Below are 17,808 nucleotides of genomic sequence, written 5' to 3' on the forward strand. Positions count from 1 at the left end.
CACCCGTCTGCTTTCCGGAGAGATCACTTCCGCTTTGCAGAACACCTCCACTTGGTTCGCAACAAACAACTGCACCTCCCAGTCGCAAACCATTTCCACTCCCCCTCCCATTCTTTAGATGACATGTCCATCATGGGCCTCCTGCAGTGCCACAATGATGCCACCCGAAGGTTGCAGGAACAGCAACTCATATTCCGCTTGGGAACCCTGCAGCCCAATGGTATCAATGTGGACTTCACCAGCTTCAAAATCTCCCCTTCCCCCACCGCATCCCTAAACCAGCCCAGTTCGTCCCCTCCCCACACAACCAGCCCAGCTCTTCCCCTCCACCCACTGCATCCCAAAACCAGTCCAACCTGTCTCTGCCTCCCTAACCTGTTCTTCCTCTCACCCACCCCAAGCCACACCCCCATCTCCTACCTACTAACCTCATCCCACCCCCTTGACCTGTCCGTCTGCCCTGGACTGACCTATCCCCTCCCTACCTCCCCACATATACTCTCTCCACCTATCTTCTTTTCTCTCCATCTTCGGTCCGCCTCCCCCTCTCTCCCTATTTATTCCAGAACCCTCACCCCATCCCCCTCTCTGATGAAGGGCCTAGGCCCGAAATGTCAGCTTTTGTGCTCCTGAGATGCTGCTTGTCCTGCTGTGTTCATCCAGCTTCACACTTGGTTATCTTGGACTCTCCAGCATCTGCAGTTCCCATTATCTCAGGCCTCCTTATCACTTATTCTTAGGCCTTCACATATTATTAAAAAAGGAAACATGCATGCAAACTGCTGTTTATATCCTATATGAAGCAAGGCACAAGGACCATCAGTTCTGTGCTTCCTGACCTACACTTTCATCTTGTGTCTTAAGGTCTCAAAACTGAGAACTGTCACCTACATGCTGAACTTAATCCTACTCTTTTGTATGTTTACAGCCTTTTCACCATTCCTCCATTCTGGCCTCCTATGCTTCCTTCACTCTCAACAGTTCTGCTTTCAAAGCCTTCAGCCCTGAAATTCCCCACCCAAATCACTCCCTGTTCCTCCTCAAAACCTACATATACCCAAAAGTCAACAACGACATGAGTTACGTTAATGGGTGATTCCATTCATTTAAAACAGATACTGAAAGCCAACACTTCGAAAGACGATCAGGAAGCAAATCCAATTTCTAATCAGGGTCTTAAACTTGAAGGAATTGCATGTTCAAATTTTTGAAAGTTTCATTATTTTCATTTACATTTCTGAACACACCAGTGCTTTCAACCCAGTCGTTGCACCACTACACAATCAAAGTTACCTGAACTGAAATTTGCAACATGTTCAAAAATTCTGCATGTCCCAATTAAGCCAAAGTGAAATAAATGTAATCTTGTTTCATCTCTGAAACAGTTCGCAGAAACAAATGTACAGGTACCAAAAAAATGAGGTTACGTCAACTGGCCAGGCTAAACTGCCCATATTGTCCACGCACATGTAGGTTAGGTGGATTAGCCACAGTTAATGCAGCGTTACAGGGATAGGGTATGCAGCTGAGTCTGGGTGGGACGTTCTTTGGAGGGTCAGTGCACTCGATGGGCCAAATGACCACCTGCCACACTGTCAGGATTCTGATTCTGAAATCAAACAATCTTTAAGACAAATAGGGAGTAAATAGTGCAGGATGATTTTACGTAGAACTTAATTCACAGCTTTCAAACAAAATGAGTCAGTAATCAAAATGAAAATTTGGGCCCAATTCCTAAAGGCCCAAGTAAGCAGAGAATTTTTGAACTACTCAATGATCACACCTTCAGCACAAATCCATTCATAGATGCTCATTGCTCAAAAATGGTTCTGGACTAGAACTGACACTACTTTGCATGTAGCCCCAAGCTTCTGCTTTTCATCTCTTTTTCAAAAACTAACCCAATGTCTATTTAGCTTACATGCAACTAAGCATCAATAAAACAAACTCATTACCTTCAAAACAAATTCCGCACTTACCTTAAATGCCAGATTCTCTGTTCTATTATTATACCTACTGGTCTGAGACACTCCCACAGAAAAAGCAACCTCTCATTATCTATCCAGTTCAGACCTTAATGAATCTTACAATTTGCAATCAGAACTCCTCTCATTCTCCTTTGGTCCAGTCAATTCAAGCCGAACATGCTCAAATTCACAGCACAGGAAATCCCTTCATTAAATGATCAACACTGTGAACCTTTTCTACACCAGTATTTCTATCCATAAAGGTATCAAACTAGTTCCCAGTATTCTGAGGATGATCTCACCCGTGCCTTGGATTTTATTAAAATCTCCCTACATCCGTACTCCATTCTGTCTAAAACAGTGACCAATCCATTTGTCTTCACTGCTGGCAGTTAAATGTGGATCCTAGCTTATGATTCAGGCAAGAAGATTCCAGAATTTATGCTGCAGCTTCCTGTATATTAGCCATTCCAATTATATTCAGCTTTTCTATTCTCTCTGCCAAAGTGCATAATCATCTTAATTTCCCACATTACATTCTTCTAATATCTAGTTTACTGTCTACTTAAACTCTGTACACTTGTAATCATCTTCACTGCTTCTTTTTCTACTTGTCATCCACAAACTTGACTATTGTACAAAATCACTTCCCTCATCCAAGTTATTAATTTAAATTACAAGTAATTGCAGCCCCACTCGTTACAGAGAGCCATCCTGAAAATGAGCACATCATTCCAATGGTGTCTTCTATTCATTAGCCAATCCTCTAGACACACAAATATATTATCCCCAACCTGGCTTATCGTATGCATCCTATGTGCAGTACTTCAATTACATTTTATCAGCACACATTCCCCCTACCAGCTCCCCTTCATCTTTCCCTTCCTCTTTATATACTTCAAGTTGCTCTTGCCAATTTTATACAACTTGCTAGTTTGCCCTCAAAGTTTTAATTTTGTCTTTTTTGTTCTGTCAACTTAAAATTATCCCAGTCCTCTGGGTTGCCTTTAGTTTGAATTTGGCAAAAGTGTCTTTCAACTGGATACCATCCTTAATTTCTAAGAGATAGTAGGAACTGCCGATGCTGGAGAATCTGAAATAAAATGGTGTGGAGCTGGATGAACACAGCAGGCCAAGCAGCATCAGAGGAGCAGGAACGCTTGACATTTCAGGTCAGCACCCCTTGATTAACTATATTGAAGACAAAAAAGCTGCAGACGCTGGAATCCAAGATAGGCAAACAGGAAGCCGGAAAAACAGCAAGCCAGGCAGCATCTGAAGGAAAGCAGTAGTCAACGTTTCAGGTATTTCCCTTTTTCAGGGCTGGACGTGAGATTGGGGGCGGGGGAACGGGGGACGGTAGCAAAATGGTGGTGATGGGCAGACACTAGTAGTCGATACCACCTGTTCGGTCAATGGGATGGATGAATCCAGCTGATAGTTGGAAGGGAGAGTCAGTAGTTGGAATGGAAGGAAGGGAGAGAGGTGGTGGGGCTGGAAGAGGGAGCCGGGAATGGGTGGGAAGGTTATTTAAAATTTAAAGAATTGGGTTATTCTCTCCTAGAACTGTCTTGCTCAAATGGCACAGATCTCAGCTGCAAACCATGAACTATCTTAAATGACTGCCACTATTCAACCAATTCACAGAGAGTAGGAACTGCAGATGCTGGAGAATCTGAGATAAGAAGGTATAGAGCTGGATAAACACAGGAGGCCAAGCAGCAGAGGAGCAGGAAGGCTGACGTTTCAGGCCTAGACTCTTTTACTCAGCTCCACTTTCCTGCCTTTCCCCCCACCAAATAACAGATTCCCTTCTGATTGCAAGTTTGTCTCAGCCTTGAATATATTTTTATGACCCAGCCTCAAAAGCCCTCTGCAGCAAAAAATTCCACCCATTCATTACCCTCAATAGAAATTCCTCATCAGGATCTTAAATGGGCGATCCCTTATTCTGAGATAATGCTCTCAGGTCCTAGACGCTTTCACAAAAGGAGAAACAACCTTTCCTCTCAATGCCAAAGAATACAGGTCGAACCTACTCCATTTCTTCCTGCAAGGCAGTTTGTCCATACCCAGCATCAGCCTGGTGAACATGCTGAAGACTGCCTCTGGTGTGTGCATATTTCTTTCCTTTGATGAAGAGGCCTAAAACAATTTACATTATGCCAGCTGTGCACCAAATAGTGCCTTGCAAAGCTTTAACAAAACCTCCTTACTTCAAAAGAGCAGTGTTCCATTTGCTGTCATTACCTGGTTAACTTGTATGCCAGCTTTCCGTGATTCATGGATGAGAACTCCCAATTTCCAGTCCCAAAGTTTTCTGCACTTTTTTACCCCTACCCCCCCAGTTCAAAATAATATTCTGCTCCTCTATTCTTCCTGTCAAAGCACACAGGCTCATATTTCCCCACATTGCATTCCATCTGCCAAGTTTTTGTCCCCTATCTTATCTATTTCATTCTGCAGACTATCCTCACCACTTGCCATCTCACCTATTTTTACGTCATCTGCAAACCTGGTTATAATACCTTCATTTCTCTCAGCCGAATCATTAAAATATATCATAACAGTCCCACATGCTGTGGCACACTACTGGTTACAGGTTGCCATCCTGAAAACATTCCCTTTTTGTCAACGGCTTTCTAGAAGTTCGCCAATTCTTAACCCATGTTAATATACAACACTGCAGGCTCTTATTCTCAAGAGCCCACTATCTCATACCTTAGCAGACATCTTACATCTACATGTGTTACATTCACTGCTGTCTTTATCCTGTTGGTTGCTTTCTCAAAGAATTCAATAACTTTGGTCAGGCATGATTTCCCTTTTCATGAAGCCATCCTGACTCGAATTGATCATATTAGGGGTTTCTAAATGCTCTATAGTAGCATCCTTTAAGGTAGACTAACATTTTTACAAAAACAGATTAGGCTAACTGGTCTACAGTTATTGGTTTTTGTCTTTCACTTTTTGAATAAAAAAAAGTGTTAGTTATATTGGGAGTTTTGTCCTCTGGCACTTTTCCAGAATATAAGCATTATTAGAAGATTACTAGGGCATCCATCTCTCTAACAACTTCCTTCAATATCCTAGGATGCATCTCATGATAAACCCCCTAGACCTAGTCTCCATCCCTATTAGTTTCAGTTTTCCCAGTACATTTTCCTCTGATACTTATTTCCACGCCTCCTTTTCCCTATTGAATATTTAGGGTCTATCAATCGTCAAGGCCAATGCAAACTGGTTCAAAATCTCTGCCATTTGCTGGTTGTTCATTATTTCCCTAGCCCCACTGGCCAAGAGGGCTATCTTCACTTTGACCTTTCTTCCTTCTTCTATGTTTACAACACTACCTGCTGCCCACCTCAACATCACCTAATCATGACACATTATCATCAGGTCTAAAGTAATCTGATCCCTGGTTGGATCCAGAGATGGGAAAGAAACCTTGAGGAATGAATTTTGGTGGCACTCTGTAGTTTTCTTTATGGAGAAGGTCTTTCTTCCAAAGCATGTGGTGGTCACCTCTACATATATTGCCAATCCCCACCAAGCAAAATCTGGAAAACTCAGGAACAAAGGAACTCTGTCCAAGAGGTAGATGCTGCCAAAGCAATGCTGGACTGCACAGCAGCTTATGAGCAGGAAAATACATGTCAGATTGGGCCTGAAGCCAAGATGTCTCATACAGTGGTGTGTGAGCCAGCCATTATGCGACAGTATGCTTGCTCATCAGCAGATACCATATCATCAATACCACAATGAAAGAAACAATTGTATAACCACAGGATCTCTCAAAACATTTGAGTAAATTAAATATTTCTGTGCATATTCTGCTTTAATTTGGAAAAAGTGACAGCCAGCCAATTAGCACACAGCAAGCCCCCATAAATAGCAACAGGCTAACGACCGAGATAAAATGCTTTCATTGATTTTGATTGTGGAATAAATAGACCTGAATCCTGAAAATCTAATCCCTAACAGGGGCATGAAATTTGCGTCTTCCCAAGATGATAGACCTCCTTGGATAAGCATATGGATGATGGGATAGTTTAGGGGGATGGGCTTAGATTAGTTCACAGGTTGGCGCAACCTTGAAGGCCGAAGGGCCTGTTCTGTGCTGTATTGTTGTATGTTCTATGATATAACAACTGAGTACGTCACCAAGCAAAACACCTCCAATTGCAATACATGACCTAGAGTGTCAGCCTTGATTTTTATGAAGGCCTAGAACCTTTAGCCTTGTAACTCAGAAGTTATTAAGACTATAAGCATTTGTTCAGTTAAGTAAATCAATCCTGAATACTTAAATATACAACTGCATGCATTGTGAAGGCAACTCAATTTTCCAAAATACCACTAGATCTAACAGACACTCTCTGCTAGATGCAATGATCCAAGATGATACTGTCAATTTTTAAAATATGGCCCTTGATTTCAGCAGTCAGGCATAGCCAGCTTTCAATTTGTTCTAATCTAGGGATTGACCTATAATCAATGAGACATAATACCCAATGTAGATCAAGCTCAACGCTCTACCTAGTTCCAGTACCATGCAAACGTAAACCAATTTGAGGAGGATAATACACCAATTATCCAGGAAACATGTGAAGGTTACTTCAGTAGTCAAGTCTTGTTTGACTGCCTTTTTTGCTATCAATACTCCTCTAGTCACAGGATTAGCTACAGTCATTCTAATAAAACGTCAACTACGAAGCTTTTTGTTTTACTGTCATATGCAGAGGTACAGTGCACAGTATTGTCTTTACAGGCAGATCGTAGAAGTAGTGCATCAGGGTAAACAAGTGCAGAACACAGTGTTAAAGCTGCCGAGAAGGTGCAGAAGGATTCACAGCATTAACATTTGAGAGGTCCATTCAGAAGTCTGACAACAGTGGTGAAGCAGCAATTTTTCAATCAGTTCATACATGTATTCAAACCACACAGTAAAAAAAATTCAAGCAAAAGAGACAGAATGACCATTCAGCCTCTTTCGAAGGCAGTGAAGGATAAGCAATAAATCCCAGCCTTAGCAAAAAAATGCTTTAATCCAACAAGTGGCTTGTGGTATGTGATCTGATGACTTTCATTTACTAAGCTAAATTGTCTGACAATAGACAACAGGTGCTGGAGTAGGCCATTCGGCCCTTCGAGCCAGCACCACCATTCATAATGATCATGGCTGATCATCCACAATCAGTATCCTGTTCCTGCCTTATCCCCATAACCCTTCATATACTTACCCAAAAAACTGATCTTTAACCAAGTAAAGTCCCTGTAATTTAACAATTAAATCCTTTCTTTGGAGGGAAGGTAATGGGGGGTCAGAACTCCATACATACACAACATATTGCATTAAGTGCTTCCTGATTTCACATCCAAATGGTATATTTTTTCACAGCAGAGAAAACCAATCTTAAATCAGAGTGTTTTGGTCCTGTCTAGTTACTATTATTCACCCCTTAACTGCCATGGAGAGAAGATTCCACTGAAACCATTGGGAGTTCCTAGCTCACAATATCTAACAAGACAAGACTACTAGAATGGGATACAGATCTAGTTTAGCAATCTGAATTCAACAATCTTAAATCTTATTTAAACTTAACTAACACTTAATGAATGCTGCAATTTGGAGATTACAACACTTTTTTTTTTAAAATAAAGCAGAACATTCTCAGCTTCGCTAAGCTCAAAACGTGTAGAATGGGGCCTTGCAAAACCAGCATGGGAAGAACCCTTTCGGATTTAGTAGGAACTGCAGATCCTGACAGGCTTCGCAGTGGGGTTAAAATTGTTTCAGAGAGGTGTTCATCCACCTTGTCATCTTGGACAGAACCCTCAAGTCCTTAACATCCAGTGTGAATTATCAGATGCAAAGGCCTCATTTTTGGACTGTAGACCAAAATTGATTGAAGATACTGTTTCAATCAAGTAAACTTGGAATAAACAAACACAGAATATCACAGAATCATAGCAGGCCTGGCAGCAGCTGTGGAGAAATAAATTGAGGTCATGTTTTGAGTCCAGTATGACTTCTGTGTTTGCTCTATCTAGTCCTGTTAGAATTTGTTTCAATGAGATTCCCCACTCACGCATCAACAAGATATGATCAGTTGTATTTTCCTTAGAACGTGTTTATAAAGTAGCACAATTCATTTGTTCCGCAATATATTTCAGCCATTTCTGCAGCCCAGTTACATTCCAAACTAAGTCTCAATTTATCCAAGAGAACTATGGCAAAAAACAACCAATATCTGGCCTCACAGGTGGTCACTGGAGTGTGAATCATACTGCCCATGGCATCAAGAAGTGGCAAGGTCTAGTCGCTACAGGTGTGCTTGGGAAGAACAAGGGAACAGATCTGTTGCAAAACAAAGTACACGTGCTTTTACAAGTTAGCTGTCGAACCAGCAAGACACCATAGACTGTTAAAATTCAACCTGGCTGCATCCAGCAAGGAGCAGCTGACTCCTGGACATTTTAGAAAAAACCTGGTATTCTGATATCCATGAAATCCCAGTCATCCCCATCCAAAAACATACGCTGCCTCATTGCCATTTTAGCCACATTTCCGTAGCTTCACATGGCTGGGGTGGAGATGACAGTTCCTTCTCAAACTTAAAGTGCTCATTTTAAATCACACCTGTAGATTTTTAAAATTGATTCCTGGGATGTGCACACTAAAAGGCTGGCCTAGTCAGCAAAGCCTGTCTCCAATAACCCCCAAGGAGGCAGTGGTGAGCTCCCTTCTCAAACTAGAATCTATTCAGTGTAGATAATTTCACAACGTTTGTGTGAGGAATACTAACACTAATACTAACCCCCAATAGTTCAGTAAACTGCTCAGCAAACCAGCCATCATTCAGGAAGCTAAGTCCTACACCAAGTCTTCTGCCAAAGGAGCCACCTGCCAAGTTTTGCAGCTGGTATGCAACAACAAATTCACGAGGCTAGCAGAGTTTCTGCTGTCAATTTCTCAGTTTCTGCTTACTCCAAGCTTACAACCTTCTGCTGAGAACAAAAGATGCCCCCAACCTTCCTTTCTTCCTTTAACAACTGCAATCAGTTGTGCAAAGTGATGCTGGAAAAACAAGCTATACTGTACTTCAGGAGTATGCATGACTAGTTCAAAAACACTATCAAGAATACGAGGGCATATTCGCCACTCAAAAAACAAACCTGGGTCAATTAAGCTTTACTTACCAAAGAATCCTTCACGACCTCACTGGTGTAAAAAGCTGAAGGCAAAAGAATGGAACAAAAAAAGTGGGTTAGGAAGCAATTTGTGAAGAACTAAAAAATAACTCAATAGTTAACAACCAGTCACAAAACAAAATTGCTGTGAACATCAGAAACTTGTTGAAACTACCTCTATCTGCTTCAAAAACATGACACCAATGTAAAAAAAGTAGATTTCAAATTCATAAAACTAGGTTTCTTTGATGCCATGGACAAACTGAAGAAAATTTGTATTTATGAAGATTCATCCAATCTTAATAGTTTGAAGACAAGATTTAGGTTTGAATCAAAGCTGCATTTAAGTCAATTCAACAGCAGTTAAGATAACCAAGTGTGAAGCTGGATGAACACAGCAGGCCAAACAGCATCTCAGGAGCACAATAACTGACATTTCGGGCCGAGACCCTTCTGATTCTCCAGCATCTGCAGTTCCCATTATCTCTGATAGCAGTTAAGACAGTCTCTCAATCATAAGTTACACCTTGTGAGCCTGTCAGAAAATAGAGGTATATACAAGGAAGAAAAAATCATCTCCAAAATCTACAGGACTGGAGGATAAAGTCTGATCGTAGCTGATCAAAGTCTTTATCCAGATCAAAATTTAGGAACTCACACCAGGTTATTTTTAAAACAGCGGGGGCAATTACTAAACAGAAGGAGACTGTGCCTGAATTGTACATTTGGACTGCCAGTGGAGTGAGCACTGCAGTGTGCTAAGTTTGAATCCTGCGCTGGGAAATGGTTAAATTGGATGTCAGCAGAAATCTGGCATTTCAGGGTCTGATAGTGACCTGAAAGCAGATTGTTGACAAAAGAAACAACATATCTGGCTCACTAATATTCTTTAAGGGAGGAAATTGGTCATCCTTGCCCAGTTTGCTCTACAGCAATGGGGTCAACTCTGAATTGCCTTCTCAAATGGCTCTGACAATCCACTCAGTTGTATCAAGCTGTTATACAGTCTGAACAAAAGGAATGAAACCAGGCAGACCACAAGCAAAGACCTCAAAAACTACTGTATGTATTGCCTCAACACTAAAATCCTCCTTACCAACACCTTGAGTCAATGATGATGCTTACACCAAATATGGGAAAAGCCATCTCATCAACTCACCGAAGATCCTGATAGGGTCATGCTCACAAAATCATACCTTTCAGACAAATGTCCCAGAGCCAACCAGTACTATCCTTGATGTACAGTAGAACCCTGGGGAGTACTGAGGAATAAAAGGATTTTAGCATTCATGCCCACAGATTGGCAACTCCTCAGATAAGATGCAGTCTACACCCAAATAGATGATAACCTGGACAATATGCTGGTTTCACAAAACACATGACAAGTAATGCTTACGTATAATCTACGCTCCAGAATGCTTAAGGAAGTGGCCTTAAAATTGTAGACACATCAATAGGCATCTTTGAAGATTCTACAGACTCAAAAGTTCCAACCAATTCGCAGTTTGCTCACATCACTCCATTATTGAAAAAAAAGGGAAGTTGGACTGATTACCTTGACATCAGTGGTGGTGAAAACGCTAGAATCTACTTTAAAAGATTTAATAGCAGAGCACTTGAAAACCAGTGACAGAACTGGGCACTGTCAGTGTGGACTTACTGAAGCAAAGTCATGCTAGAGAAACCTAGCAGAACTTTTAGGAGAGCTACTAATCAAGCCAGTGGATATGGCTGATCTGGGCTTTCAGAATGCCTTAGAAGATTGGTCATGAACTTTACGTGTTATGCCTTTTAAGCACATTTCGGACTGCAAGGACGAGAAATGTCTTCACCCAGAGAGCATAATGAGCTTAGGGAACACTATCACAGAAAGCAGTTGAGGCCAAAACACTGAAGTTCTTCAAGGTGGAGTAAAAGATACCTCTTGGGATTAAAGGAATCAAAAAGGAAATAGGGCAAAAGCAGCAAAGGTACAAGCTGGCTGATCAGCCATGATGTTGAATGACAGAGCAGGCCTGAAGGGCAAAATGGCTGACCGCGGCTCCTATTTTTACGTTTCCATTTGTCAAGTGTCAGGCTATATCCTCTCCAAGAAATAAACCATTCATCACGATCAAATGCCTCACCGATATCCCACAGTTGCTCCTGACCAGAAACCGAACGAGACTAGTCATACACACTGGCTACAAGCACAGGTAAAGGGCAAGGAATCTTGCAATAGGTAAAACATCTGACTCTGGAAAGTTAAGTCCATCATCCACCAATGATGAAGAGCATGCTGGAGTGCTCCCTAATTGCCAGGCTGAGTGCAGCTCCATATCAACCAGAATAAAGCAACACATCAACATATTTTCATTCCCCGTAACCCACCATTGCTCTATAGTAGAGGTGTGTACAATCTACAAGATGAACTAAAGAAATTCACCCAAGACTCCTTAGATAGCACCTGTCAAACCCACATTAACTCAAAGGATAGGACAGAGGATACAATGACAGCCTTACCACCTTCATGTTTCCCTCCAAACCACTCACTATCCAGACTTGGAAATAGATCATTCCTTCAGTGTTATCAGATCAAAATCCTGGAATTGCCTCCCTAATGGCATTGTAGGTCTACCTACAGCACACAGACTGCAGTGTGTCACGAAGGCAGCTGACCACCCCCTTCTAGAGCAACTAGGGATGGGAAATAAACGCTGGATCAACCAGTGATGCTCTCATCCTAAGAACAAATAGAAAAAAGAACCAGGAATGATTCAGTCCCTTTTCCAAAGCTTTCTTTTAAAGAAAGCTATAGTTTACTAATCATTTGTCTTCCTTCTTGAACTTCTTACTCAACTGATAAGGCTATCAACACTTCCTTAAGTGTAATTTGGCACATTCACTGGATGGGATTTTTCACTGCACAATACAGAGGTACTGGGGAACTAATTAGTTTCTCTTAGACCTTTAAGAAAACGACCCTAAAGTAGTGAGAAAAGAGGGAATTTCTTCAGCCAGAAGGTGGTGAACACAGGCACAGTTACAACATTGGAGAGACATTTGATAAGTACATGATAGGGCGTATTTGGAGAAACATGGACCAAGCGGAGGCAAGGAGAACAAGTTTAGTTTGGGTTGATGTTTGGCATGGACTGGTTGGACCAAAGGGTCTGTTTCCATGCTCTATGACCACAACTGGTCGAACGCAGCATTGATGTCAAGGGCTGTCACTCTCACCTCACTTCTGGAGTACAGCTCTCTTCTCCAGGTTTGAACTGATGCTATAATGAGGTCAGGAGCTGAGTGGCCCTGGAAGAACCCGAACTGTGAGTCACAGGAGATTATAGCTGAGCAGATGTTACCTTATAGCACTGTCGATAACACCTACCATCACTTGACAGATGGAGAGTAGACTGAAGGGACGTTAACTGGCTGGATGGATTTGTCCTGCTTTTTATACAGTGGACATGCCTGAGCAGTTTTCCACATTGTTGGGCAGGTGCCAGTGTTGTAACTGTATCCAAAGAAACTGGCTAGGGGAAGCAGCAGGTTCTGGAGCCCAAGTCTCACGCACTGTTGCCAGAAAGTTGTCGTCAGGGCCAACAGCCTTTACACCATCCAGTGCTTCAAATGCTTCTGCCTCGTGTTTTGAACTGAAGTGATTTTACCAGTTTATATCAAACGTCTCATTCACATTAGAATCATTTTCTGACCTACTGTTACTTCTTTCTTCCTTCAGACTTTTCTCTAACCAAGTCACATTGTCTGATTTCTCTCGCTCTTTGGAACACAACGTTTTAGTGTTGCATTGCTCCTTTTAACACTTACTTGCCAATTCAAATTTTGCCTTTTCCTTTCTCATTGCCTTCCCTCCCTTTCCAGGGCACTTTCCTACCAATTCGGCTTTTACTTGGTTTTCCCCGCTTCAAAATTCCTTCCTTTTAATTCTAAGATACTGGCTAACTGTTTTAAGCATCTCCTCCTCAAAGGTCCTACCTTTACTTCTACCTTTCGTTGGTTTGCCAAGTCTTAGTGTAGCCTTAGCCAAAGATTTCAAACATTCCCATGTAAATTCCAACTCCCACAAAAGTTTGAAGTCGAAGCCTTTTGACATCCTGCTCTTTATATTTCACAACTTCAGCTTTTAGATCTTGACACAAATCATTTGCTTAGAAGACTCAGATCAGTCCTGCATTCAATAAGAACACCGCAAGAACTGCAGTCAGAGTTGATACAGTGTGGAGCTGGAGCTACACAGCAGGTCAGGCAGAGGGCAGTCAATGTTTCAGGTCCAAAACATTGGCTCTCCTGCTCCTCTGATGCTGCCTGGCCTGCCGTATTCCTCCAGCTCCACACTATTGACTAAATTCAAAATTCTACGCCAGAGGGGCCCCAATTGGTTATGATGCCAGTGAATGGTATCCATGGACAAGTAAAGATCCCAAAAAGTGAAACCTGGCTTCTCAGGCCACAAATTTTATCATCTTTTCCATTTCATTACCACTGTGGTCATTCACTGACCAAAATCTATACATTACTGCCAATATATTTAAAATATAAACACATGAATCAGAAGCAGTAGGACATCATTCAGACCATTCAATAAGATCATGACTAATTGGATTGCAAACTCAAAACCACATTCCTGCCTGGTCCAATGATATTGTGCACTTTTACTGAAGAATTGATTCGCTTCTTTAAAAGATGCTCAAGGGCTACGCTATGCTTTGACCACCACTTCTAAAAAGGAATTCTAGAGACTCATGACCCTCAAAAAAAGCTACCTCATCTGCTTTAAAAGGGACAACCCCTAACTTTGACAGAGTGACATATAGTTCTTGATTTTCCACAGCTATGTTCAGGATTTTACATGTTCTGATCAAGTCACCTTCTGAATTTCAATAAAATAACTTCTTGAGCTCGAGTTAATACAAGCCTGACCAGTCCAATATTTCTTCGTAAGGCCAACTGATGCATTCCATTCATCTTGTGAAAGTTTTCTGATTGCACTCGTCAGCCACCTTCCTACACACGCATCCTTCATTCTGGTTTCCACGTAGAATCGGAAGTGGAATTATCAACCAAACAGCACCCACCCCTTTTGGTCATAGCCAGTCAGAGATCAGCTTTTCCCCCCATTAGGGAACTTAACCCCAGGCTACGGTAAATAGCTGGCAATACTAATTACTATATCAAATGAGTGACCTCCTGGTTTACATAAACGGCTTGGTTTGTTTCAGCACATTTACCAGGTGGGATTCTCTCCATCTCCCCCAGTGAAATACAGTCTACCTCACTGCCCTTGGGGAAAACATTAAGAACTTTGTCCAGTGCTGTCCACTTGGACTGCTAGACTAGTTTAAGATGTCTTCATAGAATAGACACTCTTGCAGGCTGCTGAAATTAAGTGGCCCTTCTGCTGTCATGGATGTTTCTTTCACAATTGACCCCGCTTCAAGTTTCGTTCTGTCATCCCCAACAGTTCAACTAAATGATTTCAAATTCATACTAAATAGCTTGCCTAGTAATTTAGAGTGAGTTTTAACTTCTTGAAAAGTCCGAATTGACCCATTTCTAAACAAGGTTTCTAACCCCTGAATAAAAACAAAATCACATTCAGAGGAGTGGAAAATCAAGACCTCATGTGATCTACTTTAATTTTGCATACAATAGTATTAGCATTCTTCACGGGGAAGATAGCATGCACTGTTTTAAAGGGGATTCCTGTGGGGCAGTGGTAATATTCCTATCTTTGAACAAGGAGGCCTAGTTTCAAGTCCCACCTGCTCCAGAGGTGCATAAACATCTGAGCAGCTTGATAAGAACAATAGGTTTTTTATAAGTTTAAAGAGGATTCTTGTGGCAGTGGTAATGACCCTACCTCTGAGCCAGGAGGCCCAGGTTCAAGTCCCACCCGTTCTGGAGGTATGTAGTAAGATCTTGGAATAGCTTGTTTAGGAAATATCCATACTGCTTTAAAGTCAAAGAAGGCAGCCAAACATGTATCCAAGTAATTCAGACTTCCCTCAACATTTTAAAGCAAGAGTTGATCATGCTGATCAGCTGTTAAATTAGGAGGAGGAGATTTCACTAAAAGACACATACCTTTTAAAAAGGTGACATGACTTCCACTGAGGCCAACACAATTTAGCAAATTTGGATCATAAAACCTACGTGCATCCACTTGGGCTTACCTTTATAGACCTTTGCATCGTCACACAAATGTAGACTAAAGTAGGTGTCTAAAAGGTGGGATCCATTCTTGTTAATGATATTTCTGGCTGCAATACTGCGCAGATGTCGAAGCCGTCGCTGAAATGACAAAATAAAATTTAGATATTTTAGTTAAATTTGTAGCATTGACTTTCACCAAAACATTTTTTGTCCTGTACCATTTTGAATATTCAATCACGTGACTTTAGAACCTTCAAAAATCAGTTAAAATATCTGTGAATTCTGTGCACATAAGATTCTGATTTGACTTATTTTGACATATGCTCAAGGCAAGAAATGCAGCTTTTCCCCACTTCAGCAACCAATCACAATTAAACTTCAGATTCAGGATAAAATGATCTAAAGCGTTGTCATAAAAAGTGCACAAAAACCCAACTTGCATTTAAAGAGCAGCTTTCAAGACCTCAAGTCATTCCAAAGCACCTCATAGTGAACTAAGTGCTTCTGAACTACACAGATCTATCAGAGAAAATGTGACAGCAAGATCCTAAGAGTATCAGTAAGTCAAATGACCTAGTGACTGATTTTAGCAATGCTGATCAGGTGCAGCAGCCAGGGCACTGCAGACAACCTACTTTAAACACTGGCTTTTATCAATCTTAAAACAAAAAGGGCAAAACAGCATTCAAGCTTCATTCTTTGCCCGCAAGACAAGGCTTTCAGCAGTGCGGAAGTCACAAAATGCACTAAAATTGCCAGCTCAGATAACAGCTCTGAAGTTCTAGAGCAAATATCTGTGATATTCAACATCGCACTGCCTGGATGTTACAAATTAAACTTTTCTGGCCATTTAAAACAGAACCATGGCCATTAACGCCACTGCAGCATTAAACAGCACACGAATTTTGCCAAAGATGAAAAAATTTAACGTATGAACTCAAAGTTCAAGTTAAACATCCTCGTGACAATTCAGCACAATAAGCAGCTGGCCTTATGCAATGAAAGACATTTAAGTTATCAACAGTGACAATGTACCCACTACAGTAACATTTTTGAAGCCAAGTGCTTGGGAAAGCCCAAAATCAAAGGACTTAAGACATGTCTTTCAATGGAGTACTTTACTGCAATTAAATAAAGAACAGATTGAAGCACTTGGCACAAACGTGCTCCAGTGCTTAAAAAGACTACTAAGTTGTAGACATGCTTGAGCTAAAGTACATAAACAAGTTAATATCTCAACCCCTGCTGAGCCTCAGGGACGAATCAAGTGACCTATCACAAGATTGACTGGATCTTCAGTTACAGTGTGATCAATAGCTGAAATGAACACAAGTCTTTATGAATAAAACAGCACAAAACCTCCTTCACTAGTGACACAGCACACTTGTTTGAGATAAAAAAACCAAGTTGTGGGAAAACTCAGAATGACTGTTCTGCTCCATTGAAGCTACAATATCAAAATCCAAGATAACAAAAGTGTAGGGCTGGATGAACACAGCAGGCCAAGCAGCAGAGGAGCAGGAAGGCTGACATTTCAGGCCTAGACTCTTCTTCAGAAATGGGGGAGGAGAAGGGGGTTCTGAAATAAATAGGGAGAGAGAGGGGGATGCGGATAGAAGATGGATAGAGGAGAAGATAGGTGGAGAGGAGACAGACAAGTTAAAGGGGCAGGGGTGGAGCCAGTAAAAGGTGAGCATAGGTGGGGAGGTAGGGAGGAAATAGGTCAGTCCGGGGAGGACGGACAGGATGAGGTTACTAAGTAGGAAATTGCAGGGGGGGGGGGCTGTTGAGGTGGGAGGAAGAACAGGTTATGGAAATAGGGACGAGCTGGGCTGGTTTTGGGATGCAGTAGGGGGAGGGGAGATTTTGACCCCCAACCCAGACCACCAAACCATCAACAACCTCATCACTTCAGGTGGACTACCACCCACAACCTCCAACCTCATGATTCCCCAACCCTGCACCATCCACTTCTACCTCCTTCCTGGAAATCCACAAACCTGCCTGCCCTGGTCAACTCATTGGTGGGGCAGGAGCAGATGGAGACAAACTTATCTCCACCTATCTGGACTCCATTTTCTCACCCTTTATCCAGGAACTCCCTACCTACATCCGTGACACCACCCATGCCCTCCACCTCCTCCAGAACTTGCAAATCCCTGATCCCCAACACCTCATTTTCACCATGGATGTTCAGTCCCTATACACTTGCATTCCCCATGCAGATGGCCTAAAAAGGATCTCAGCTTCTTCCTGTCCTGCAGGCCCGACCAGTCCCCCTCCACCGACACCCTCGTCCACCTAGCCAAACTTGTCCTCACCCTCAACAACTTCTCTTTCTACTCCTCCCACTTCCTACAGACAAAGGGGGTGGCCAAGGGTACCCACATGGGCCCAAGCTACGCCTGCCTCTTTGTAGGCTACGTGGAACAATCCCTCTTCCATACCTACACTGGCCTTAAACCCAAACTCTTCCTTTGTTTCGTTGATG

The 17,808-nt window shown here is 42.0% G+C and overlaps 1 protein-coding gene across 3 annotated transcripts in view; it reads right to left on the minus strand.

Moving 5' to 3' along the window:
• Positions 1-17,808, minus strand: part of uvrag (UV radiation resistance associated gene) — a 334,866-nt gene that overhangs the window by 283,882 nt on the left and 33,176 nt on the right. For all 3 annotated transcript variants that reach the window (XM_059646839.1, XM_048533001.2, XM_048533000.2), the window contains exons 2-3: positions 15,338-15,455; positions 9,171-9,205 (exon numbers count right to left, since the gene is read on the minus strand). In XM_059646839.1, coding sequence (XP_059502822.1) covers positions 9,171-9,205; positions 15,338-15,455 — 153 coding nt within the window. The remainder of the gene's footprint in view (positions 1-9,170; positions 9,206-15,337; positions 15,456-17,808) is intronic.

The sequence above is a fragment of the Stegostoma tigrinum genome, chromosome 6 (genome assembly GCF_030684315.1).
Source record: "Stegostoma tigrinum isolate sSteTig4 chromosome 6, sSteTig4.hap1, whole genome shotgun sequence".
Lineage (NCBI taxonomy): Eukaryota > Metazoa > Chordata > Chondrichthyes > Orectolobiformes > Stegostomatidae > Stegostoma > Stegostoma tigrinum.